Raw genomic sequence first — 27,767 nt, 5'->3', positions numbered from 1 at the left:
TCCCTGTCTGTCCTGGCACTGTACTGTGCAGCACCCCAGAAGCAGCCAGCTGCAGGTCCGGATCCTAGGTGCAGGGGCCAGGAAGCTCCACGCGCTGGTTTTGCCCACAGGCACCGCCCCCCAGCTCCCATTGGCTGGTTCTCGGCCAATGGGAGTGCAGAGCTGGTGCTCGGGCGGGGGGGCAGCACACGGAGCCCCGCCACCGAGGAGCTGGACCTGCTGGCCGCTTCCAGGGCATAACGCGGCACCAGAACAGGTAGGGACTAGCCTGCCTTATCCTGGCAGCACCACTGACCAGACTTTTAACAGCCCAGTTGGGGGTGCTGACCAGAGCCGCCAGGTCCCTTATCGACCAGGTGTTCCAGTCGAAAACCAGACACCTGGTCACCCTAAACTGTTCCCTATCCTGTGGACATAGCTAAACTACTGTAACTGCATCCACGCTCGAGGTTGTTCTGGTATAACTATATCAATAAAAGTGTCACACCCCTAACTGGCATAATTATACCCATACAACGCCTGTGTCTACACCAGGCCTTCACCACAGAACGATCCTCTGTTCAGTTAACCCCTTGTTGCACCCTAAACGGATTGTAGCGCTTAAAACAAACAAAACGAAGTATTTCTTCACACAACGCACAGACAACTTGTGGAACTCCTTGCCAGAGGATGCTGTGAAGGCCAAGACCATAACAGGGTTCAAAAAAGAACTAGATAAGTTCATGGAGGATAGGTCCATCAATGGCTGGATGGGCAGGAATTCCTGGATGGGCAGGAATGGTGTCCCTAGCCTCTGTTTGCCAGAAGCTGGGCATGAGCGACAGGGGATGGATCACTTGATGATTTCTTGTTCTGTTCATTACCTCTGGGGCACCTGGAAGTGGCCACTGTCGGAAGACAGGATACTGGGCTGGATGGACCTTTGGTCTGACCCAGTAGGGCCATTCTTATGGTCTTTATGAGATGGTGATGGTGTTCACCCCCACACTAGCCCGCAAAGGGTTACTGTGGCTCAGAAAGGGTTAAGTAAGCGGATAGGTTTGATGAGCAGGCACTGATTGAGGATGGAGCCCAGCTGAGCAGGAGCAGGTGGGGCTGGTAGAAAGCCAGGAAGCCTGCAGCAGAAAAGAGCTGCAGTGTAGAAGCCTGGAGTCGTTCTGGGGACCTACCAAGGGAAAGGAGGAGACCCAGGGGAGAGCAGAAGCCCTGGGAGCCTGGCTCTGAGGGAAGGGCAGACCCAGAAGGGTGGTGGATAGGAAGCCTGATAGAGACAGAATAGGAAGCAGTCCAGGGAAACAGCAACAAGATTTGGGATGGAGCAGACCCTGGCTGCTGGTTATAGGGTCCCAGGGCTGGAACCCAAAGTCGTGGGCAGGCCCGGGTTCCGCTCCCAGTCACGGGGGAAGCGGCAGAGACTGGAAGTGGAAGCCTGCCGGGGCTCAGCCAGTCCAGTGAGACTATAATCCCCGGACGGGGAAAATGACAGTGACCTGGCCAGAGGGCCGAGCCATGAAGACGGAGCACCCTGAGTCACAAAGAGGAAGCACTGTAACTCCCAGAGCATGAGAGGGGACCCAGAGAGACGAATGGGGGCATCAGAGCGGGTGGAGGGATTCCCCAGACATGGCCACAAGGAGGCGCCCCAACAGTGCACCGCAAACCCCGTGAGGAGGATTCCCAGCTGACCTGCTTCAGCTACATTTATTACCACCTAAGGTGAATGACTGGCTCCCCCACACAATGCACACACAGGACAGAGCGATTCTGCATCACAGAAAAGCCATCCCAGCCCCGCTGGGCCACTACACAAGCCAATGACCCGGTGTCCTCAATGGGATAAGTAACCTGGCCCTTTGCCTCCTCTTCTAGCCACTCAGGACCCGGATGATTGCCTCATAAACCAGTCAGTCTTTCCCCTCCCCGCTCCCCTCTTGGGCGGGACCCACCAGCTGGGTGACACAAGCATTAGCCTGATGTCAGCGATTCAGAGCAGCAAACAGGAATGCGATGAACTGTTGGCACTTCAAAATTAGTGCCGGCAAAACAACAGGGCTCAGGAATGCGATCAGATGCCTGGGGCTCGGCGTACCTTGGAAAGGTATTAACTAGTGCGCAAACACTGACACAGGTTCTGCTCCCCCCGGAAGGTGACTGAGTTTTTTGCCCAAGCGGCTGTGTATCAAGTGTAACCCTTCTGCCAGGCCGAGTTGATAGCAGCAAGGGCCGGGTTCAGTACACAGGGGTTCCCTCTCATCAAAGCAAATGCAAAAACTGGCTCGAGCCCCCACCCAGTGACCTGGGAAAATCTTACACACACCCCGGGCGCCTCAAAGAGGCAATACTTCCCCTGTCGCAAGCACAGAGGCTCGGTGTAGCAGAGAATCTTTAATAATATGAGGTAAACGACATCAGCATTAAATTGGGAAAACACCACAACTAGGGTTCATCAACCAAACCATGAGCAAAGACTCACCCCAGCAAATTGGGCCATGTCCTTTCCCTCGGGTTCTTGAGTCCCACAGTCCACACGTCTCTTGAGTCCAGCAATCCAAACATCACCCAAAGTCCAACAACCCCAAAAGTCCAGCCCCAGAGTTCAAAAGTTCATCTGCAGAGTGTTACTCCCCAGTCTGGGTAAAAAATGTGCGTGGGGGGGGGGGGGAGAGGTAAGGGGCACCTTACGTGACCTGAAGCTGACTGCCCCGCAGCTCCACAGGGTTTCACTCTGATCCACTCCACAAGCCGCTCCGCTCCGCCAGCCATCCCATGAACCGCTCCACGTTACACAAGCAGCTCCCGCCATCATGTGAACTGCTCCACCAGCCCATCCACAAACAGCTCCGCTGCACTCTAGATCTTCAGGCTCCCCACTGCTTGACACAGTGCTCAGTGATTTCAGCTCTCAGTGATCTTAGCTCTTTAGTGATTTCAGCTTGTAGTAGTGGGAGCCTTAGTGCCTTAATCATAAGGCCAAAGCGAATTCAGCACAGTACCTATAGCTAGACTCTTAATAGACCCAAAATTAACTCTGACAGTCCACAGTGGAGAGAGACAGAGGTACAATTGATGTTTCGGGCCTGCACCACTAGGTACTAATACTTATCTCCAGCCTCTCTCAATTCACAGAGTTTTGGAACCCATGTCCCTTGCCTAGCGAGTGCTACTTAGTTGATGGCGAGTCCCTCCATCACAACAAAAGGCCAAGTGCAGTTCCACTGTCCTTGATTCCCATAATCAGGGTAATAACAATTTATTCTTCCTGCCCCAATAACAGCGACACTGGGGATCCCACAGCAGCCAAAGTGACCATTTGGGCAGCTATGGCCTCATTCTAGGCAGGGTGGGTGTGCCTATGCAAATGAGATCGGCCCCTGAAGTTCTTTTCCACAACTTGCCACACCTCGCCACCAGATGTCAGGGTGGAGCTCATCCTGACTCTGCTTACACAAGCAACTCAGGCCCCTTTTCAGCCCTTAGTGACAAACTGAATCACGGTTTGCCCTCCGCACAGCCCATCTCAGGCAGCAACGGGCAGGAGAGCTGGTTGGTGCGAGCGCCAGACTGCATGCTGCAGACCAGGCCTAAGAAAGTACGGCCCAGCCAACCCAGCACTGACGAACAACCCCAATTCCCTGCGCTCTGGCCCTGGGGCAGTGGACAATCTAATACCATAGGCCCCAGGGTCTGATCTCACTTTACAGCCATGTACATCAGGAGTGGCTCCCTTGCCTCCAGAAGCGTTACACTGGTGTAAATGAGAGTCAGGTCCCAGGTCTTTCCCATGCCCACGTCTATGATGTTAGGTATGTCTACACGTATGGTGGCATGTGGCGTACAAACACTGCGTGCCCAGCTAGCCCGCATATGCGTAGCAGTGTAGACGGGGAGTCATAGCTTAGGCGAGGGAGTAGAGGGCCTATTGTAATAATGGGGCCTATGAATTGTCCCTAATTGTAAGCTCAATTGGTGAAAAGTGGCTAAAGGTTCGTGAATTGTCACAAGGATCCGTTATACCAAACCAGTAAAGAAAAGTGAGGAGCCAGGAAAATGGAATGAATGTAAACAGAAAAGGGGCTCCTGGTACCACTCGAGGACAGTGGGAAGGTGATGACTGGTAAACAAGAGGAGCAGAGGACTGGAAATCAAGGAATCAAAATTGGTGGGTTGGAAATTAACCCTAATTGTTGGACAAAATAAAGAGGCTGGATTATTCCACCCATCACCCTGTTTGGGGCCCTTAAATAGAGACTTTTACCATTGCCATGGCTGGGGTGGAAGGATTGTGTTCATGACGCCAGGCCTTGCGGGGGGGGGGACCACCATTGCTGAACCAGCGAGGACTCCAAACTGCGAGCTCCTGTTCTGTCTTCCCCTCCCTCGTGTGCTCCTTTCTGCCCCCATCTTCCCGCTGTCCTGTCTCTTTCAGCTTTTCACCTGGCCCTGAAATCAACCAGACCACATGGCACCAGCACGGTGAGATGAGGCAGCCCTCCCAGCTGTGCCTGGCCTGAGAAAGACCAGTGAACGAGAGAAGCCTGAACAAACGTAGGAACGGCCATACAGGGTCAGTCCAGTATCATGTCTTCTGAGCGTGGCCAACGCCAGGTGCCCCAGAGGGAATGAACAGAGCAGGGCAATTATCGAGTGATCCATCCCCTGTCATCTGGGCCCAGCGTCTGGCAGTCAGAGGTTTAGGGACACCCAGATCTTAGGGTTGCGTCCCTGCCCATCTTGGCTAATAGCCACTGACGGACCTGTCCTCCAGGAGCTTTTCTCATTCTTTTTTGAAGCCAGTTATGCTTTTGGCCTTGGCCTTGTTTTAAACCTGCTGCCTATTCATGTCATTGGGTGACCCTGGTTCGTGTGTTATGTGAAGGGGTAAACAGCACTTCCCTATTCACTGTCTCCACACCAGTCGTGATTTTGTAGACCTCTGTCCTATCCCCCCTTAGTCGTCTCTTTTCTAAACTGACCAGTCCCAGTCTTATTAATCTCTCCTCATACAGAAGCCGTTCCATGCCCCTCATCATCTATCTGCCCTTCTCTGCACCTTTTCCAGTTCTACTATATCCTTTTTGAGATGGGGCGACCGGACCTGCGCGCAGTATTCCAGGTGTGGGCGTGCCGTGGGTCGATAAAGTGGCATTATATTTTCTTTCTTGAGTAGTAACAGCTAATTTTGTATGCGTCGTTGGGGTTATGTTTTCCAGTGGGCATCACTTTGCACTTAACTGAATTTCATCAGACATTTTGTTGCCCAGTCACCCAGTTTTGTGAGATCCCTTTGTAACTCTTTGCAGTCCGCTTTGGACTTAAACTATCTTGAGTCATTTTGTACTGGCTGCAGACTTTGCCAGCTCACTGTTTACCTCCTTTTGATTCTTTTCCGTTTGTGTGTGTTGCAATCAATACATTTCTAACCCATTGGTCTACATTTGAAGTGTGTTTGCCATGGTGCCAAGTAGGTACCAGTTTCCGCCTACCAAACCCCAGACTTTTAATGTTGGACAGTGACTGGCTTATGTTAACCCCTTCAGCCCACATCCTATATCTAAATTAATACAACATGCTCTACACACCCTAAGTGTTATTTACTCCTTCCCATAAGACATGTACTGGGGTCACCCAATGAACTTAACAGGCAGCAGGTTGAAAACAAGCATAAGGAAGCACTCCTTCACACAACGCACAGACAACCTGCGGAACTCATTGCCAGGGGATGTTGTAGTGTGGTGTAGGATATGTACCCTATGCTGTTTCTACACACCCAAGCAGTGCCTCCCACATCTACAATTTTTAGCAACATACTGTCCGGCTGCCTTCCCCCTGCCGGAGCCGTTCCCAGCTGCCACGTGTAGCTACGCGGGTCCTGCCTCAACTCTTTCCTCTGGCGCACGTGTAGACTTAGCCGACCACAGCAGCTGAAGCCTGATGTTTATTGGTCTTTAACAGAGTTTTAATACCTTGTTTCCAAAGCACCAGCCCTCTGACGATGCCATATCGTTATATTAAATGGTAACAAACAGCCCCATTTTACAGGTGGGGAACCAAGCGACGCAGGTATTCATAGAATATCAGGGTTGGAAGGGACCTCAGGAGGTCATCTAGTCCAACCCCCTGCTCAAAGCAGGACCAATCCCCAATTTTTGCCCCAATCCCTAAATGGCCCCCTCAAGGATTGAACTCACAACCCTGGGTTTAGCAGGCCAATGCTCAAACCATTGAGCTATCTCTCCCCCCTATTAAGTGACTTGTCCAAGCTTCCTCTTGCACAGCCAGGACCTGACCCCAAGACTTTAGAAGCCCCCTGCCTGCAATGCAAGCTGGCCCAGGCCCAGGGGGAATTCCTGAGGGCACTTCATGGTGTATAGATACAAGTGCCCTGTAGCATATTTTGTAAAACTAATCATGCCTCCCTAAGCCAAGACCCCATTACAGCACAGCCGTTATCCCTGGGATGAGAAGTATCATTATTCTAGGCTCCAATTATAGACTGTCCTGATTAGAGCAATCCTGTGAATAGGATGGAAAATTAACGTTGATTTAATTATACAGCCGAAACTGCGCAAGGGATTTGTTCATCGTTAGCTGCTTTATTAGTCATTCCTTCTCGCCAGAGCTCTTAAAAATATCCGGTGTCCTAACACCATGTGCTCCTGAGTGCAGGTTAGAAGTAGAGTATGGAGAAAGGTTTAGATTTGCAGATTCCAAAGCCAGAAGGAACCATTGTGAGCATCTAGGATCCCACAGGCCAGAGCAGTGGTTCTCACCCAGGGGAACACGCCTAGTTACAGCACCTCCCCTTCCCTCCCAGCACCTCCTGCCTGCCGCGGATCAGCCGTTCCCCAGCAGGCAGGAGGTGCTGGGGGGAAGGGGAGTAGCGAGGGTGGGGCGCATTCGGGAGAGGGGGTGGAACGAGGCCAGAAGAGGCAGGGTGGGGCCTCGTGGGAACGGATGGAGTCGGGGGCGGGGCCCAGGGCAAAGCTGGGGGGGAGCCCCCCCGGCACATTAGAAGGTCAGCGCCTATGTTCAAGGGACCCAATTCTCAGAGGCTGGGTGCTGACGTTGAGAGTCAGGCCGCTGGCACCCAAAGGGCACTCATCCCTTCTGAAGGTCTTGGCACTTGAGTCTGATGCTCCCCCACCCCGCCCATGGTCACGTACACCCCCTTTGCACAGGCACAAGGTAACTGGAAACCGCGCCAGGTTCCAGGAGCTGGGCTCCGATCCAGGGGGAATAGCCCAGCAAAGGAGGTGGTCAAAGCACCCCACGCCAGTCAACAGCCCAACGCGCCAACACAGTGAAGCCATGCGATGCATTTTTGGGACATCCTTGTAAGCATACTGACCGGCTTCAGGGCATGCAACCAGGGGATGACATGGACAAGAGGCTGTATCAGGAGATGCCTGGATAGGACTTTTTTTTTGGAAGAGTAAATTCTCAGATCTTCACCCCCCACCACCAGGACATTGGGGCCAAATGTTGCAAACTGGATTGTCCTGCAAACATGAAGGCACTTTGCAATGGAGGTGGGCCCATCTCAGAGCTGCAGCTGGGAGGGGAAGGAAACTCCCCCCCCCCCCCCCCGGGAGGCTACTGCTGTGATATTTGGCCCTTGTGCGTGAGGATCTCAAAGCTCTCTAAAGACATTAGTGAATGAGTCTCACAACTTTGAGGTGACATAGTTCAGTATCGTTATCCCCATTTTACAGATGAGGAAACTGAGGCACAAGGATGTGTCTCTTGTATGACTTTCCCATAATGTTTTAAAGAGGAGGGGGATTTCATTCCCACCCCACCCCCTCGATCTGGCATTCTTTTGGCAGGGGCTGCCCTGGGTCTCTGCGGGGGTTCTGAGCCTTCCCTTGAAGGAGGGAGGACAGGGCCTGGTCTCCCGACCAGCAGCTCCTTTATCTCTATCCAAGAGATCTTCCATGAGACCTATCTGAGCTGCTGGTCCTTTACCAGGGGCTCCTCTGGACCGGGAAGCGGGTCATGGCAACCAGGTCCATGATGGCCGCTGGAAGAGTGGGGCTGGAAACCTCCTTAGGGAGTCACTGCTACACAACTCCCAGCTTGGTGTGGAGGTAGCAGAGTCCCCCTCGGTGCGCCAGAGGTTGGTCTTCACAGGTGCCACTAGGATTGGAGACCTCCCGGACTATGACCAGGGGGACTGGGTGGATCTGCTTCCGCTGGCATTTGGCAGGTGCATGGGACTCTCCACCCTTCTTACCCCCCCGTGTATACTCCAGGAGGTGAAAGCCTTCCTGCCTGCCTCTTGGGCCTTCCTCGAGCGGGTCCTGTGGGAGGGTGTGTCCCTGCCCATCCTTCACTCCTGGCCCTCCAGACCTCACCATCAGGCCCCTGCCCCACGAGCCCCTCTCCCCCTCCCCCCCGCTGCTCCCCCCACACCATCTGAGCCGCCTGCGTGACCTGCAGCCTGTCCATCTCCAAACCGTGCTAGGAAAACAGCTGTGTGCTCCATGCCCTTCACTTCCTCATCCTCATCTCCTGCCCTGACCCGAAGCGGCAGGACCTCCTGCCACCTGTGGAGGTTGAGGCACCCCGGTGGGCCAGTCTCTATTCCACCCTAGTCCTGCGGCCTGTCGGGGATATGGGTTGGTGGCTCCATCATGGAGCTGTGAGCATGGGTTTGTCCCTGGCCCGGTTCGCCCCCCCTCCCCGACAGCTGCCCCTTCTGCGGCATGAGGGAGACCCTGGTGAAAGTCTACTTTGACTGTGCCAGGCTGCAACCCCTTTTCCAGCTCCTCCAAAACCTTCTCCTCAGGTTCTGGCTGCACTTCTCCTGCCCTTCCTGATCCACGCACACCCCATCCGTGGCCCCCCAGAGTCACGAGACTCCTCGTCCTCCTCCTCCGGGCGCTGGGCAGGGCAGCCGTCCACCATACCAGGAGGAGGCTGCTGGATGGGGAGGTGCTCTGCAACTGTGGAGCCTATTTCCATTCCTCCCTTCGATCCCGCATCCGGGCAGAGTTCCTCTGGGCCGCGTCCACTGGCTCCCTGGCTGCCTTTGAGGAGCAGTGGGCACTGTCCGGGTTTCTCGGCTCGGTGTCCCTCCCCGGCGCCCTGATTTTGACCCTCACTCCCGTCCCTGTTTGCTCATTTGTTGTCCCACAAAGTCATTTCAGGTCTCCAAAAACGTTTGCAAAGCTTCTTGTCCCAGATTGGGCAAAGAGCCAAAAACCTGAGTTTATTTTCACGGCACTAAACCACAGGGTTTTGTTTTGGAAACACTGGAATTCACCCGACAGTGGGAATGTTTTGGTGCTTCCCAGATAACATATGCTGAGTGGGAGCGCCGGCTCAGTGACAGCCTGCCAGGTGAGCTGCCGAGAAGCCAGAAAGCTCTGGAAACCCGGGCTATGGAGGAGTCGGGGAGATGGGAAGGCCAGCAGGGAACCAGACAGAGGTCCATCGGACACTGCCTTGCTTCCGTTGACGGTTTAGTCGAACCAGACACCTTGCCGCCTAACATTTTGATTTAGTCAAGTCAGCATTTTCCGATAGAAAAATGTTCCAGCAGAGAACTTGCGACCAGCTCTACTAAGTGACTTGCCCAAGGTCAAGCAGGCCGGCTGTGGCAGAGCAGGGTACCAAACGCGGGTTTCCTGCATCCCAGGCTAGCGCCCTAACCGCTGGGCATAACAGGCGGGTGCTCAGCTCTGTTCACAGCATACGGCCCTCCCCTGAGAGCCCCACTTTGCTTGGCACCGCAGTCCTTTCATTCCTCACACCTGCAGCAGTGGCAGGCAGCAGGAGAAATAGCTCCGCCCTCGGTTCTTAGCGAGGACCAGCCCTTTGAAATGGTTTCGGAGCTGGACGGGGCCCCCACACACCTTGGTTTGCCCCCGCCCTGACTTTTCAGAGGTTTATAATGTGCCCCTCTCACGCTCTCTCTCTCCCCCTGCCCCAGCATTGCAGGCTAGAATGTAAACCCATAAGTGTTCTGTGTGACACCACTTTGCCCCCCTCCCTGCAGCTGTTTCGGCAGCAATGCCCCTGCTATGGTGGGAAGCTTGCTGCGGCCTGGTAGGAAGGAGACTCACCCTCTCGCCTCTTCCAGCTCCCACCAGCCTTTCCATAGCGCCTTTCCCTGGCTGGGTCTTACCGCACTTCACAGAAGTAGGCATCGCTTCCGGGTAGCAGGAGTTAAGGCACCCCAGGTGAAGCGGGCTGTCCACTGTGACCCTACGAGCACCCCAGTACCAGAGACTCCCTGATGTGTTGGGCTGAGTCCTGGCTGGCCTGACCCGCTCAGCACACCCCATGCACTGTTGTCATGGTATTTATTTAACTGGCGTCTTGTAACAGATCACTGGAAAACTAATAACTCGCTGATCATTAGTGTTCTTGTGTGAGGGATGGATGGTTACCATACAAAGAACCGCACAGAGATGCTGGAATTACAGGCCTCAAATGTGTTTGGTGGATGGCGCCCAGGCCCAGCCAGCCCGAGACAAAGGAATGCTGTTCTGGAGGCTGGACCGTGTCTCCAAGGTAAATTAAACCAGGGTGAGACCGGCTCGCTTGTCCACTGATGCCAAGGCCACAAGAAGCTGAGCCTCAAGGGCAGCAGAGCTGTGAGGCACCCGTTGATCGAGCCCCGCACTGGCCAAGGTGAGCCCCAATGAATCACACATCAACTTGGTAGAGGCAAGACAAGAACCCAGCTCTCTGGCCTCTCAGACTGGTAACCTGTCACCACACCAGGATACCGCCCTCTAGCCCCTCATTACCTTCATCCACTCACCCCGCGGCTGCATTAGCACCTGATTCTGGTGCAGCTGAAGCACTTCCTTGCTAAGGCTGATGAAGGGGTGGCTTTCCTCAGCAGCCTGCAGGGCCCTCAATCACTGCACCGTACGCTCAGTGGGGAGGGGACAGGTTCACTCCCACAACTGGGGCTGTTGCTGTTTCTTGAAAGTACCCTCCATTCTAGGCGTCAGTCAGCAAAGGTGAGGGGGGGAGGGATAGCTCAGCCGTTTGAGCATTGACCTGCTAAACCCAGGGTTATGAGTTCAATCCTTGTAGGGGGCCATTTAGGGATCTGGGGCAAAAATTGGGGATTGGTCCTGCTTTGAGCAGGGGGTTGGACTAGATGACCTCCTGAGGTCCCTTCCAACCCTGATATTCTATGACCCTCCCTCCAATCATAGGCACATTTATATCTAGGCTGCTATTTGCGAGTGTTTTTTTCTTTTTGCGGCAGAAGGCAAAGTGGGGAAAAGGACTTGGAGAGACCCAGGCCAGGTTGAAAGGTACAAAAAGAGAGACCTGGAAACCAGCATTAGACTGTGTCTATACTAGCACTTAGGTCCCTCAAAGCTGTGAAAAACCATCCCCCTGAGCACCAGACGTTTCGGCCCACATAGCTATCACCACGTGTTGAGCTGGTTTTTTCCTGTCTCATCGGCATAACATGGCTACACGAGTGTTGATACAGCCGTGCTGGTGTAGGCTTGTAAGTGTAGACATGGCCTACACCCACTGTAGGGCATTTACTCCTGTCTACAGCCCGGCTAAGACAAAAACTAAACCAGGCTTTGCCACAAAGAAAGCTTGACAGAGGCGTTTCCCCCCCTCTGAACTCACTGGTGCGGAGTCCATGTACTGCCCCGGCCCTGCACACGCCTCAGGAAGGGGCTTCAGTTGTTAGCAAAGGAGGAAGGGGGGGGGGGGGGACTTTTCCATTTACACAGCACCCAATCAGCCGGGGGGGTCACAGCTCTGCTTGTTAGGAGCAACTGGAACAGCCCTGGGTGCTTTTTTTCTCTCCCACTGTTCTAACCCCCATCACCTAGTTATAACAACAGAAAGGGAGCCGTGGGGTCACCTTGCAATGAGCTGCGATGGGTTTCTCAGGCGAGCCTGGGTACGTGGGGGCCTGGGAAACACCCAGCTGTCTCCTCTGCCCGCTGGCAGCAGCACTGAGGGGGGCTGCAGCTCAGAGTCCAGGACTCTCCACAGAGACTGGGGGGTGGAGGGGTGCACAGAGCAGGGGGCTGGGGAAGAGTTGGGGCCTCCTCTCCCACTCCACAGTGCTGGGACTCCAGCAGGGGCTGCCCCATTGGGGTGGCGGGGGGAGAGGTGGGTTATGTGGGCACCCCAGCTGGTTATCTCCTATGCAGGTGGCAGGTCCCCAACCATGAGGCCACCCACGCTGCTGTCTGGGGCATGGCCAGGAAGGAGGTGGCAGCTGCTAGGCCTGAGCTCCCCATCCATTGCTCCCTCTCCCTGCCTCCCCTATGGTCAGTGCCTCAGGCAGGGGGAGCCATGGCACAAGTACAGTGACACCCCCCCCTTTTTCTGCCCCGGAGTAAGTCAGTCAGGGCTCCAGCAGAGGAGGGAGTTCGGGCACGTCCTTGTTTTAGGGCTCAGGCACGGAAAACAATGAAGCTAAAACCTAAACCAGGCTTTGCCACAAAGAAAGCGTGGCAGAGGCGTTGCCCCCCTCTGAACTCACCGGTGCAGAGTCCATCTACTGCCCTGGCCCTGTACACACCTCAGGAAGGGGCTGCAGTTGTTAGCAAAGGGTGGGCGGGGGACCTTTCCATTTGCAAAGCCCCCGATCAGCCGGGGGTCACAGCTCTGCTCGTTAGGAGCAATTGGAACAGCCCTGGCTGCTTTCCTCCCCTTCCCCCGAGTTCTAACCGCCCTCCCCCCCCACTGAGTTATGACAGTAAAAAGGGGCAAGCAGGGGTCCCACTGCAGTTCGTTCGGTGTGGTCTATCAGGCCAGGGGGCTACGCGCGGCTCTGAGGAAGCCCGGCCGTCTCTTTATGGAGGAAGGGCGGTTTGGACACATGGTTAGGGCATAAACGGCATTTTCCTCAGCAGGAGGGTCTTTAAAACACAGCGCTGGGCACCTCTTGAGGTTCTGGGTTATGCCCCCCCCATCTAACAGCCCCTCCCCCCAGCCTAAGGGGAGGAGCTATTGGACCCAAGACTCAAGAAATTTCGGTGGACAACCAACGAAAAAAAACAGGGACAGGAGTGAGGGTCATAAGGTCAAAATCATGGAGCTGGGGGACACACTGAGGGGTGACCCCTGGGCAGCGCCCACCACTCCTCAAAGGCGGCCAGGAAGCCAGTGGAGGCGCGATTGAAGGGAGGAATGGAAATAGGCCCCACAGTTGCAGAGCACCTCCCTGTCCAGCAGCCTCCCCCTGGTATGGTGGACGGCTGCCCTGGCTGGCGCCCGGAGGAGGATGATGAGGAGTCTCACGACTCCTGGGGGGGGGGGGGCATGGATGAGGTGTGTGTAAATCAGGAGCAGGGGGGAGAAGTTCAGCCAGAATCTGAGGAGAAGGCTCTGGAGGAGCCGGAAAAGGGGCTGCAGCCTGGCACATGCGAAGTAGACGTGCGCCATTGTCTCCCACGCCCTGCAGAAGGGGCAGGGGTCAGGGAGGGGGGTGCCTTGTTCACCAGACACACCAGTGCTTGGCGGTGGTAAGCTGCCCCCCTTCAAAGCCATGTGTTTACTGAGTCTGGCATCACAGACTGTTCAATGCCCAACCTCCCCCAGGGCTCGTTTCAGAGCCGACATGTGGAATTGGGCACCCGGACTCCAAGTCTCTGACATGTAAGCGAGACCTGGCTTTTCACACTACAGGGAGCGGGGTGGGAACAGCTGGCGGCTCCAGGCCCCGGCGCCCTTCAGGAGTGACTGCAGTCAGCAAGAAAGAGCCATTGAAAATAAGGAGCTGGGCTCTCCTCCTTGAACAGAGCCGAGCTCCTTCTCCCGATGCAGGACTGCTTTCCAGATAGGCATCTCAAAGAGCTTGGGAATGCCCAGCCAGCTGTCACCTCTTGCCTCAAGTGAAGCGACTCCAGCTCCAGCCAGTCTGCAGATCACAGCGGTGGCGGTACCCTACCCAGAGAGAGGACGGCCGCTCAGACAAGCCGGGCCCAAGCCACTTAGGACTTGACAGGAAAGGGTGACTTACAGCTAGGATGGATGAAACTGGTTGGCATGAAGGGATGCTGGGACTTGCCCAAAGTCACCCAGGAAGAACCAGGAATAAAACCCTGAGTCCCCATTCCCTGACCTTATCTGCAAGGCCCGACAAACTCCTCCAACTTATGCATGCCCCTGTTCTGTATCAACAGACGCTCAATGTGATCATCTCTGGCTTGGCGCAGATGAGGAGACCAAGGTTCTAACGCCAGTGTTATGGTCTAATACCACCTATGGAGACTTCAATCATGGAAGAATCTAAGGGAGCTGGAGATGAAGGGGTGCCTCGTGGTTTTCCAATAATTTCCTTGTTCTCTTGTAGGGTTGTGCTCAACTCTTGCCTCCTAGCTTAATTCTTCAAGGCAGTTGATTACAGGTGTATCGTGATGAGTTGATTCACCTTGTTCCCTAAGAAATGCCTCGGATTAGCCAACCACTAAGATCTGCTCCAGGTGAATCCTTGGTAAACAACCCCGCAGGAGGACTGGTTGGCATAACGATTGCTAGGGCAGGGCTAAATGAACTTGGGGACTTGCCGTGAAGGAGAAGGAAGCACATGGGATGAACACCGCCCAGAAAGCTACAAGACTTGTGACCACTGGAGAGACTTCTGCTGTTTTCCAGCTCAGTAAATGTAAAATGCAGGGATACACTCTTCTCACCTCCAGCCCATTCATTCATCCGGAGCCCCAAGTTACATACACTCTGTGTTTACCATCAGTGATGAGAGTATTTCAACCAGGAAGGATTCACGGCCAGCTCTTACATGTGGATAGCGTAACTCTGTTACACTCCAATCTTCCTTCGTTTCCACTGCTGCAGCTGGCAAATGTATTTCAACTGCCTGATTTTAGCATTAAATTGGAGCAAATGGACCTAATGGATGTCGCAAAGACCTGATTTGGCCTTTCACAAATTCTTCCCATTTCAAATCTGTGTAAGGAGATTACCTATCTGGGAATGAAGATAAAACTCAAACGCCGCTAATTTCTGCCTCCAGGAACTTCTAAGCAGTTCTGTAAAGCAGCTAAACAAGGGTCTAGATAGCAACTGCTTCCCAAAACCCTGCTAAGCAGGATAGAGGGAGTCAAAATGAACATCTGCCCCAGGATCACTTGTTTAATCGGATTTACGGCCCCTGGGAATCTCTGCCTCGCTCCTTAAAACGTTGGAACATGTGAACTCCACAGAGCTGGGTAGACATGTTGGGAGATGAGCCAGCTCTGACGGTCACATGTGTTTGATGTTTTCATTTGCATGTGCTGTAGCTGCTCCTGGATGGTGAAATTCACCTCTGTGCAGGGAGATGTGTTAGGTGGGGTGTAGGAACAAGGGATACATGTTTTTACCCTTGTTGCCCTCACAGAGCCACGTCCACTCCAGGCCATGAGCAGAATCCCATCCTCCTTCCACGTGAATCAAATTGTTAGCTGATGATCCAATTGCAATTTAAACACTTTCATGCTTGCAGGAAATGGGGGAGAGTCAGACAATAATTATCGCGTGACCGTAGACGTTGAGATTCAAAAAGTTCAAGCTTTATCCCTGGTAAAACACGTCGCATGTCACAACATACACACGAAATAGCCTTAAAAGCAAACTCTAAGAAGTTCTCAAACAGCATTTTTCATACATTGCCTAGCTGTACATGTCTATCATCAATGGGCATATGGTGACATTGACGTTTACTGATAGAAACATCATCCTTCCAAGTGTAATTATACAACACAGCTGAAGAAAGTGGGGCTGGGGCAATGGAAGAGTGGGCAAGATCTGCGATGCGTGAGCCAGAAAACCTCAGCTTGACTATCAGATCCCAGCGGGGCTGCCGGCTCAAAAGGAAAAAAAGACAGACTTTCAAAGGAGCTTAGGGGATTTAGATACATCTTGGAAAACATGTCTAACTCCCCTAGGCCGTTTTGGAAATCCCAGCCCATTCGTCTTGTAGGCCAAGCCTACATGGAGATGTCAAGACAGAATCTCATGATGGCATTTTTAATTGCTTTCCAGGATACAACCCCACTCTGGTCCTCCAAAGAGATTGTTCCATGGACTTTGGAGACTTTCCTGGGTGCACATATTGAACCTGGAGGATTCATGATCCATCGTTACTTGTCCTTCAGAACATACAGCGTATTGTCGTTCTGTCATTTGTAATTTCAGATCTCTCATGGAAACTACAATTTTTGTGGCAATCTCCCCATGCTGCTGTCTCTCAGATGGTCGGTCTAAGCTAGTATTTTCCATACTACCTTAAACAAATGAACAATCAAGTCCTGATTTCATTTTGTGGAGGTGTAATGGATGTTGTAAAGCTGACACTTTAGACCAAGATGTTGTTTAGCAAAAGAAAAACCCCCACCACCTCGCAACTGGCTCATCCAGTTACTCAAACTTGCCCTCCAAACATAGGCGCCAACTTCCCCTTTTTCCCGTGGGTGCTCGACCCCACCCTCTGCCCATGGCCCCACCCCCATTCCAACCCCTTCCCCAAAGTCCCCAACCCTGCCCCCTCTCTGCCCCTCTTCCAACTCCTTCCTCAAATCCCCACCCCGGCCCCGCCTCTTTCCCGCCTCCTCCCCTGAGCGCGCCACATTCCCGCTCCTCCCCCACCCGCGGAGCATGCTAACGCTGCCAAACAGCTGTTTGGCGGCGGTCGGGCAGGAAGCGCTGGGAGGTAGGCAGAGGAGCAGGGACGCGATGTGGCAGAGGGGGGTTGGGGCTGGGGGGAAGGGGAGCTTGGCTGCCGGTGGGTGCAGAGCACCCACTAATTTTTCCCCGTGGGTGCTCCAGCCCTGGAGCACCCAGGGAGTGGGCACCTATGCCTCCAAATTCTTCTTTTCCCAAGAGAGCACTCAGGTGAAATTTGGAGCAGAAGACAGTTTGTTCAGCAAGTTAATGAAGCTTTGTGAGAACAGGATTTGGGATGGAAAAATGTCTCTCAGCCTTCGGGACTTGGAATAAAATCTCTGAAGACCTTTTCGGGTCCAATAGAATTCAAAAAATGTTTTTTTCTGTCCTCTTGTAAGAACATGCAAAAGGTCATGCACTGAAATCATTCAACAGCTGCCATCTGGACATTTTGCTGGTAAACAGCATGAAGAAGGAACTGCAACTTGGTATGAGTCCATAGGTTAAGGGAAACCGTCAATCCACGTGCGAGCTCTACTTGGGGTGATGCTGCGCGACAGCATCTGAAACTTTGAGCCAGACGGGAAGAACTTTGACAACGTCATGTTTTTACACACATCCTTATGTCGAGTCAGAGGAGCTTAGCTAGGGCACAGGCCTCCTCTACGCCTAAAACTTAGGGCGACCTAGCTACGTTGCTCAGGGCTGGCGTAGAAAGGCTACGTCAAAGGAGGAATTCTTCTGTCAACTGCAGCTGCTGCTGCTCAAAGAGTTGGATTAATTCCATGGAGGGAGGCGGGGACGGGCTCTCGCTGGTGCGTGCACATCGCACTGGGCTCTTCCAAGAAAAATGTGAGTAACAAACTGAGCTTAGTTGCTTTTTATGAAGGCAAAATCACTCGGGCTCCCCCCACCCCCGGCCTTGGGAGCTGGCATCTGGCCTGCAGTGTCCGTCTAATGCCTTCATCACACAGAGGCCGGCGCCGGCACCGCCCCCAGCACTGCCCACACGCACACGGCAGAAGAACTGCAGCGCCCGACGCCCCGTCAGCTCTGCGGGCAGCGCTCCGGCTGCTGGGACAGTTCTCCAGGCTCAGCGGATGAGTGGCGTCAGCTTTAGCCTCTTCCTCTTTATGCTGGAGAAGAATGAGTCAAACTTCAGGCCCCCTGGTTATGTGACAATGATTAAAATAAGTCAGTCACTTTCTTCAAACACTGAACAAGGAACTCTAGGGGAAAAGGACGGTCACTGAAGCTTTATCTGCCTTGCTCTGCTTCAAACCGTCCCCAGCTCCCAGCTGTAGACTTCAAGATACAGACCTAGGACCTCTCCTGCCCACCGGCCCATCGCAACCCACCTGCCTGTGAGGGGATGAAAGGACCTGCCAGGATCTCCCTCTAGCTTTAGAGTAAAGCGATGCACCCAGTGGGTTGCTTTGACTCCTGTAGAACAAAATGTAATAATAGGCGGGTTTATTTCCCCCTAACACACCTTTGAAACTCTCCCGGCTCCCTGGACTCAAGCGGGAGCTCATTTTTCTCGGTTCTAACCTTCCTCCTGGGGCTGGGACCATTTTCTCGTCGTTACGGGTCCATTTCAGACGCCTGGAGGAAGCAGCATCGTGTAGAATTCTACAGCGTCCTTTAACAGCCTCCTTGCATTAGATTGACTCCGAACAGCAACGAGCAGCTGATGTGTGCAAAGCGCTAAACAAATATTAACTGGCTTTGTCTCCCCTGCTAAGGTCGGTCTTAGCCCCGCTTTGCACATGAACTGAAGCAGGCAGTTCAGGGCCTTGCTGGGAGCTATTCAGAGCTGGGGGTAGGAACCCCTGGTGCACCTTAGCAAAGCCGCTGTTTTGCCCAGGTGCCGGCAAACCCTGGCAATCTGAAGGCGCGGCTAAGCGAGGATGTGTGGTAGGGTGGCCTAGTGGGTAAGGCACGAGGCTGGGACTCAGGAGAGCTAGGTTCATGCTCCAGCTCTACCCCGGGTGTCTTGTGTAACTGCTGGGAAGCTGATCGGCATTCCCAGAATCCCTATCTCCCACAGGTATTGCAGCTTAAAATCACCAAGAGGGGGCGGCGCTCACCTGCCCTGGTGCATACAGGTCCTTAGGGAGCCAGAAGCCCAGATGGGCCTCTCTGCCCACATGCCAGCCTGAGTGCCCGCTGCTCACAAGCCCCTTTCGTGCTCCTCTGCTCTGCTTCCCCTCCCCTATGCAGCTTTCCTGTAGGCGACTCTGCTCCTCTGAGCCAGGAGCACTGACTGTCAGCTCCCCACTCCAGAGCCAGGGAGCCATGCACCCCGAAAGCTTGGCTGGAGTCAAAACAGCCCCCTCGCCCATGCTGCAGCCTGTATCTGAGGGACCACCCAGCAGCCTGCCCCATCCCATTCACCGCTAAACCGCAAGCAGCTGCTCCCTTGGGCTGCTCCGATCTGTGCATCCGGCCGTGGAGTCGGGCTGAGACTTTCCAAAAAAGGCAGCAGCACAGAGCAGGAGAAAGCGGAGGGTCAGGAACAGGAGCCAGACAGGCCACGCCCCAATGGGACAAACATCTTGGAAACAAAAGCGGTAGCCAGGCTAAGGGCTGCTTTGCAGTAACTCCCCGTCGCTTTGCCAGTGGGGGCTGATTCGAAATGCAGACACAGGACCTTTTAAAATGCAACCACTGAAAATGAAGGGAGGCTGTGGAGGGAAGGAACTGGCTTCATCTCCCCTTATGTGCCACACTCCGGAATTAATCTGGGTTCGCGGATATTGAGACAGTGCCTTGCACTGTAAGGGAAGGCCCCATCTCCGGTAAGTGCTCAGCATTGTGATGAACGGCTTTATGTGTAGGGGCAGTGTGGCCTAGAGGGTGAAGCAGTTAGCCTCTCTGTGCCTCAGTTTCCCCATCTGGACAGCCCTGCCCTACCTCAGAGGGGTATTGCGGGGCTAAATACACTGCAGAGTGAGAGACGCTCAGATACTACGGTGATGCGGGCCAGCTTGGTACCTCAGGTAGGTGCCACGGTACCTAGATACCTGCAGGAGCAGGCCAGGGCTGGCTGAGCCAAGCCCTCCATAGGGGGCACTGCTCTGATAGAGGAAACACCCGTCAGCAAGGGTGAAGCGCTAGGGTCATCGTCCGGGTCGGAGTCCCAAACTCAGCTCCATGGCTAGCGGGCAGGCTTCTGGGCCAGCGGGCAGGGAAGAGGACACGTTGGTTGGTAGGCGGGATGGCCAGCGGGGAACGTTCGGAGCGGCTAGTGTGAGCCCCTGCCCAGCGCAGGCCGGAGCCCTCACCCAGCGACTCCCGCTGCCTCACGCCCATAACAGCTGGGCGCGCCCGAGCGTCTTTTCGACTCAAGCAATCCCCGACCCTCCGCTTTGTTCTCTTCTCAGCGGTCCCGTTGTGGCAACGTGCGGACACCAGACCTGGACACGGGCTCCGGTAATGGTCGGGCCGGCGCCATACGCAGAGACGCCACCACCGCCCTGCTCGTCCTTGCTGGGTTGCATCAACCCTCTTAGCCAGCACAGCACACCAGGCGGCCACTTTGATCCTCCACCAGCCATGGGGTGGGTGGGGAAGGAGCTTTTGAACTGCACGTGAGACCTCGCCGGCACCGAATAAGCTCTGCCCCAGGGCAGCGTGGCAGGGTGACAGTCAGGCTCTGGGAGAAGACCCCGTTAAGCACTGCCCCGTCTTATATGTGCCACGCATCAGTCTCAGGCAGAGAGGTAAGACGTCCTCAGCTTGTGAGCTACAGAATGGGCAGAGCCTGGAACCCACCATCAGGACGCCTGGGTTCTATTTGCACCTCTGCTACGGGGGAAAGGCTTTTGACTTTTGTGCCTCAGTTTCCTCATTTCTGCAACTGGACCCATCTCACAGGGGGTTGCGAGGTTCACTGAATGCAGGAAAGGCAGGGCGGCTCAGTGGAAAGTGTTTAGTATTTGGGGCAAGGGTCTGATCCCGGGACGATGGCAAACCCCAGAGCAATTCTCCCGCTCCTCGGCTCTCCCCAAAGGGATGGAAGGTGCCGAATCAGCGGATCCCGGTTCCACGGGCTCATCAAAAAGCCAAGGCCCATCCACTTCTCTGTGTAAGCAAGAGCACGGCAAGCCCCCTGCACCCAGCAGGGCAGAGCTCCTGCTAACCTGGGATGCCCAGAGACAAGCCGGCCAGCTGGCTAATCTCTCCCCCGCAGATGCCTCTCCTGGCTGGTGCTGTCCGGAGGAAGGGAACTAACGGCAGAGGGTGCCAGTCAGCCCAACGGGGCCTGCACCCGGCCTGCCCTGACCTTGTGCTGTTGGCCCCATTCCAATAGCGACAATGTTCCTTCCCAAAAGCCTCCTGGGCGGGGAGCGCTGGGAACAAGCAGGTCCAGGGGGTGCCGCTGCAGGCCAGCCGAGCTTAGCACGGAGCTGGCTGCCCGGCTTTTATGCTGATCACGTGGCCGCAAAGGCCCGATCGAGAGGTTAATGAATTAAGTCTCCCATCAACGTTGCCAGGTGGGAAGTACCCCCATTTTACAGCCAGGAAAACTGAGGCAAGAAGAATGGTGGTACTTGTCCAGAGCGCAGCTGGGATTGTACCACCGGCTTCCCCAGTCTGGGCACTGCCTCTTGCCATTCACCCACCTTTATTGCATGCTGGCCTTAGCACGGCACAGCTCATGAGCTGGCCACTGGATGGGAGAGTCCACTAAGGGGTTAACCCTGCTCCAGCTTCTGGCTTCTCTTGGCAGATCCAGCCGGTGAGGCGCTCCGCCCCGGGATCGACTAGCCAATGAGCAGTCTTCCAGCAGGAGGGCAGGTGTGCTACAGCATTGCATGCTGGGTATGGGCCCCACCAAGGCCAGGCTCACACCAATTTTTCCCTGACTTTTGCCACCCTAATAAAGACACTCGGTGCTTCTCATAAAGTGGTCTCCGCAGTGATCCTCACAACAGCCCTCTGAGCTAGGGCAGCATAGTTACTATCCCTGTACACTGAGAGGGAAACTGAGGCACATACAGACCACACGACTTTCCCACAGCCAGTGTCAGAGCTGGGGTTAGGGCTCAGGAATTGCTGGCTCCCGCTCCCACACACACTCTGGAGCAGACCTACAGAGAAGATGGGTAAGTGTTGCAAGAACCCACAGGGCACGTAGGACTCGCTGGTTGTCACTATTCTGCACATGACCACACAGATTAATCATGGAGACAGCCGGCACATAACTCTTATCCTCCTGCTCTAATGACAAAGGCTCCCACTTCATGAGCTAAAGGAGAATCTCCATCAGCAGTGTAAGGGCTATGACACACAGTGGAGGATGGCTGATTCCCTCCAGTAGAAGGCAGTTGTGCACAGGTCACTGCAGCAGCACCCCCGCAAAGCAAGACAGGTGGGCCAGCCCGCAGGATCAGCAGCATGCGTGACGCTAGCAATCACATCACTGATGCGGAATAAATCACCAGCAGTGCCACAGGGGCTCATGTAAATGGCAGGCACGAAATGGGCAAACTGCCAGCCCCTGTGTGGATTTCACCTGCCCTGGCCAGGGGATGGTCAGCGCTAAGCTCTTTATCTCTGCCTGTGGGGGCCTTTTTAGTGTATCCTGGCATTTGAACTGGGGGGGCACAGGGTTCATGACCGAACTCCCTGAACCACTTTCCCAAAGCTGGCTATTACCCTTCAGGGACTAGAACCCCCTTGAATTTCTACGGCTCCTTCCATAGCAAAAGCTCCCAGAGCATTGGATGAGCAGCACCATCAAAATGCAGCTGTCTCTGGAGTGGAGCACAGCATCCCACCCACACACAGCAGTGCAGGGAGACCCGATCGCTCTAGGTCAGGGCTAAGGTGCATCGGTGGGGGAAGGCTGCATTCCCACTCTGCCCGGTCTGTGGCCAGAGGACGTCAGTTTCTGGGATCACTGAAACCGGTGCCTTTGAGGAGCACTCGACCCCCGCAGAACAGCTGTGAGTAACTCCTCGGTGGGCGGCCTGGCTGTGGAGTTGCCGGGTCTCTCCTGCAAGAGGCTGGGCACCAAACGGCGAGCTAGAGCCCGGGGAAAAGAAACAGCCTAGAAATCCAGACCGTGTTTTAAAGCTGTATTCCTAGGACCCCGCTGCCATGACGTTACAGTCCCAGAGAAGAACATGGAGTGGTAGGGTTAGCCACATGTCCGCTACTGGGCCTTCCCCTGCCATTGACCTAGGAACCTTACATGGCCAATGCCTGGCATAGTGGGGGGGCATTAGCCAGATGTATCTAAGTGCCCTGGCAGGTCTCGCCGCCCCACGGCATGGCAGGTGCACGCTGTGTGGCAGGGCACATTGAGCAGCAGGACTGGTGATGACCTGCCTGGTGCAGCCAGCTGCACGTGTGTCCCACCTGGCCATGCCCTGCCCATTCAGCTGTACAGCCATGGCACGATCTGCCACACGGCAGGGGCATCTCTACCCGGATGAGCCTAATGCACACACCCACCACGGGCCATGCCCTGCGCTCCCAGCAGGGGCCTCTGCCCCTGCCGGCAAACGCTCAAAAGGCACGAAGATTATTTGGGGTGACAAACGAACTCCATGGCAGAGCAGGCCGAACTCAGGGGATCGGATTCCCCCCCGAGCCCTGCTTTGCCATTGCCCGTGTGGAATCAGGGGGCGGGCGACTCCCTAGCCACCAAGCACTGGGCGGGCTGAACCTTGTATTTGATGCCTTCTTTGCTAGAGGACTGAATCCATCAGCAACCACAGCCCCCTTCCTCGCTGCGTCTGAGCCAGGCACAGCCCCTCTGGGATCATTAAAGGCAAAGCCTCTGCAGAGGGCAGATCAGGGGATTGGACCCGCCCCAGGCACGGTTGAGAGCCAGCTAGCAGAGGCAGGAAGGGATGGAGAGGAGACAGTAGCTCAGTGGCTCACTCCTGGGGAAAAGTGCCCAGGGACCGTGCCTGGAGCCCACAAGGCTGGTGTCTATGGCTCTTGGCTTGGCATGACTGCCCAGGCCATGGAGATGGTGTCCCAAGGGGCGATCCCTTATTCCCAGAGCAGCCCCCTCTCCTAGTTCCACTGCAGTTAACAGGAGCTTGGCCACGGACTGCACTGGGTCCAGGATCTCACTCCTCTGCCCCTCGGGCAGTTAGCCTTAGTCACCTGTGGGAGGCACCGATTGGTCAGGGTGGATTATTGGGGTTGGAGCAGAGCCTAGAGACCCGGCTCATTAATCCCTTGCGTATGTCTACACTGCACACTGAGCCCAGGCTCTGACTCGGGTCGGAGCCGAGCTCCACTTCTGTCCACACACGTGAGCCTGACTTGGGTCAGCCAGGACTCCGGACTGCGTCCTCGGACCCTGCTGGGGGGTGGGTCAGAGTCCGAGTCCCGCTGTGATTCGGTTCCAGGCCCCATCGTTCTGCAGTGTGGACGCAGCTCAGGCCGCAGACCCAAGTCAGAAGCGCGGCGTCGGGCCATGTGGACGCGTTAGCATGGCCGAGAGGCCCAGCTCCGGTTTACAATGCAGCGTGGCACTCCAGAGCAGGTTTGGAAACGCCGAGTCCTCACGCCCGGGTCCCACAGACAGCGGGTTTCAATGGAGGGTGGACAGCCCCATGGAGTCCGGGCCCCCAGATGCATGAGTGAGCAGGTCACCCCCAGCCTCAGGGTTAAATGCCGGGCACAAACTGCTCCTCCCCCTCCTGAATGTCCCATAACTGGAGTCCGGTGGATATTTCTGCCCTTCACAGGCCCGTTCCTGCGGACGCTGGCCCTGCAGCTTCCCGCTCCGGCAGTCTGAGATAGAAAACTTGCCCCTGGTTTTCTAATCTTCCTTTTACAAAATGTCAGCGCCCTGTTAAGTGCCCCAGTTGCCGTTCGGGGGCTGAGTTGCTAGAGGAGGCAGAGGTCTTCGGAGAGCAGCAGACGCGGCTTCTAACCCGAGCCTGGCCCCTCCAGGGGCTTTTCCACTCTGCAGCCCTGGGCTGCATTGGTCTGGGGAAGCTGAACAGTAGGGCTGGCGTCCCCTCTGGACTCCTCCCCAGGCCGGCACCATGCTGAGCGCTACTGCCAGAGCACCACCTTCTTCGCCTGGTCCACGCTCACAACACACCGGCCCGAAAAGCACCAGGCCACGGCATTCACGGAGGCCCTGGATGAGGGACAAGGACACAGGCAAGGAGAATGAACAGGACGCTAATAAGGATCCGCCCTTCCCATACAGGGCTCTCTAGTAGTGCCACGGGGGTAGGGATGCTGTTAACCCAGTGGGCAAACTGAAGCACGGGTAAGTTAAGTGGTTTGGCCAAAGCCCTGGAGGGCTTGGGCCGGAGTAGAACGCAGGAGTTCCTGGCTCCTAGTCCTGTGCTCACACCACTCTCCCGTCAGTGAAAGAGGAGCAGTTACCCCAGGAACGATGGAGACAGTATGACAGTCAACTGAGGAGGCAGATCTGTGAATGGCGTAAACCAGCACAGCTTCACTGACCCCTGATTTACCCCAGCTGACCCCTGATTTACCCAAGGTACTATGGAGGCAGGGAGGCCTAGTGTCAAGAGCACCTGCACAGATGTTGGGAAACCTGGGTTCTAATCCTGGCTCTACCACTGGCCTGCTGGATGACCTTGGGCAAGTCACCTCATCTCCCTGTGCCTCAGTTTCCCCCATCTGGGACATTAATCTTCTTCATAAAGTTCTTGGAGAGCTCTGAATGAAAAGTGCTCTATAAGAGCTAGCTATTATTATTCTTAAGAGGTGCTTTCACTGATAGCACTGGTATATTGGGAAGGCTTGTGTCTTAAAACAACCTTGTAAGAAACAGTATTATACAGAGGGGGAAACTGAGGCACAGAGCAGTTAAGCGATCACATATTGAGTTGGTGGAAGAGCAGGGCACGGAAGCCAGGCGTCCTGGCTCCCAGTCCCCTCCCTTAACCACTGGGTCACCCTCTCCTCCTTCCTAGCAGCATAAGCTCAATCACCCAGCACGCAGATCTGTAAAGCCTCCACTGTGGATTAAAGCACCGCCCCTTGCAAGTCTCGGGGCCAGGGGAGAAGGACGTGGGCATGGGGAGGATCCCACAGTACGGCCTGCAGCACAACTGGCTCTGGTCCTGCCTGCTCCCCCGCAAGGACCCTTGGAAAGGAGATGAAGATGGAGGCCTGCAGGGAGGGGGGGATCCGTGGGGGCTGTCAGGACCCCATGACACACTCACTATGGTGGAAATAGTTTCACCCCCACTCTCTAAAACTCCCCAGCGTCCAGTGCACTAACCCTGCACCCTGTTTTCTCAGGCTCTGGCTGAGCAGGGGTTGCAACAGGATCCATCCACCCCTCCCCCAAAATGTGGGCCCCTCCAGGAACATCAGGGGTGTCCTACACAGGCCTTTCTACAAAGCCTCTTTCCCAGACTCCCTGCCCCGGCCAGCCCACTCCCCCAGATTCACCTTGATCGGTTGTATCCCAAGAGCCTGGTCTGTTCCCGACTGGGCTGTTGCTCTGCATTCCTTCCCCAGGGGAGCAGTCCCAGCAGGCTCCCCTCCCTCCTGATCTGACCCTCTGCTGCCTTTGGGGCTGCCCCATACCCAGGATCCTGGTTTAATGCATGCAGCCTAGACCCTTTAGGACAGCAACCCGCCCTAGGGGCCAGCGGAGCGTCACCTGTGCTCCCCAGACAGGATCGTTTCCAGTTTCCCGCTGTCCATGTTCCAGAGGTAGAGGGAGCCATCTGAGGAGCCCACCAGGGCGTAACTCTTATCAGGGCTAGAGGGGTGGCAAGGAACAGAGAAGAGTGTAAGCTCAGCATGCAGAGACTCCTCCGCTGGTTCTTTGATACTGGCACATGACATAGGGACTCCAGTCCAGAGAGGCACAGAATCCACTCCAGGGTTTGGGAGCTGCATCCAGAGAAGTACATTGAGACGAGAGAGTGCAGCAAATCTGTGGAACTCCCTGCTGCAGGAGGTTGCTGCTTAACCAAAAGGGCTGGAGAGTTTTAGAGTCTCTAATGGCCACAGCTCCGCAAGCCCAGGGCAGACTAAGGGTAGCTGCAGCCCACGTTCCAGGCTGTTCATTCTTCACCCGCAGGCACCGGCAAAGAACCTCACGAACCTCCCTCTCCCCCTGAAGTACAGCCAGGGAATAAACTGAGCGGCAGGTGGGAGACAAGGACAGCAGAATAGCCACGACAACAAGCGGAAGCCATCCACCTAGAGCGTGCGATGGAGCCACTGACGGGGCTGGACAGGGAGCTAGAGGCAGGAGCTGGCTGATTTAGCATCCCCGCTGTAGACAGCCTGGCCCCGGGCCCTTTGCCTGGGTGCAGCTCACAAGCCGTAGCGTCTCTGAGAGACCCCGGCAACGGGTCCGTAAGGAACCTGCCACACTGGCCTGGAGGGGAAGGAAAGGGGGCGGGAGCGAACGGACCACGCAGGGGACAATCCTGCCCCAGAAGGGCAGATAATACGAGGGTCCAGCCCAGACTCGGGGGGCCTTTTACGAGGCTCAGTGTTCACAATGCTCGCAGTCCCATTGAACCCCCATGGGAATCCACTGCCCCCAGCCATCAGCAGGGTCCCCACCTCCCTGGGCTTCATGGCACCTGGGTGGTCAGAGAATCCGGGCACTGGTGGAGGGGGCATGTACAGAGACTTGGAGAAGGCCCTGCCAGTGCGGTGCCCATCCAGCCCAGGGAGAGAGCCAGCCCTTCCATCACCCAAACCCCCAGCCACTGGGGGGGTCGGAGGCTGAGACCGACACTTTGAACCCTCCCCTAGGCAGCCAGCACGGCTCACTGAGCGGCTGCCACACGGGCCGCTAGCTTCCAAGCGGGGGAGGCTGCTATCGACGGTGTTGGAATTGGGTAGCCTCTGGGTACGTCTACACTGCATGCTCGCTCACGCCAACAGCAGCGGTGGGCATGGTGGCCCAGGCTAGCAAACAGAGAACAAGCCACCAGGGAGCCTGGCTGCAGACTCCGACTGCTCACCCGAGCCACCCCGTCTACACTGCTGTCGTCTCCCACGCTAGCTAGATTAAAGCAAGCCCAGCTGCGCCCTCCCGTGCTACAACCCTGCCTTCGCTCGCAGTGGAAACGCCCCCGCTGGCCCGGCTGCTACCTGGGCATCCAGCCCAAAGCCCCCTTGAGGCTAATACAGGCCCTGCATTACTACTCCGCTGCACAGTGGCCACC

At 55.4% G+C, this 27,767-nt stretch overlaps 1 protein-coding gene across 3 annotated transcripts in view; it reads right to left on the bottom strand.

The window, feature by feature from the left end:
• Positions 1-22,680: 22,680 nt before the first annotated feature.
• ATG16L2 (autophagy related 16 like 2) overlaps positions 22,681-27,767 on the bottom strand; it is a 56,416-nt gene continuing 51,329 nt past the window's right edge. For all 3 annotated transcript variants that reach the window (XM_037914955.2, XM_043527223.1, XM_037915001.2), the window contains 2 exons: positions 26,237-26,338; positions 22,681-24,727 (listed from right to left, as the gene is read on the bottom strand). In XM_037914955.2, the coding sequence (XP_037770883.1) occupies positions 24,640-24,727; positions 26,237-26,338 (190 nt within the window). In that variant the 3' untranslated portion in view covers positions 22,681-24,639. The remainder of the gene's footprint in view (positions 24,728-26,236; positions 26,339-27,767) is intronic.

This window comes from Chelonia mydas, chromosome 1, assembly GCF_015237465.2.
Source record: "Chelonia mydas isolate rCheMyd1 chromosome 1, rCheMyd1.pri.v2, whole genome shotgun sequence".
Lineage (NCBI taxonomy): Eukaryota > Metazoa > Chordata > Testudines > Cheloniidae > Chelonia > Chelonia mydas.
This window is presented reverse-complemented; position numbering and strand designations above follow the sequence as displayed.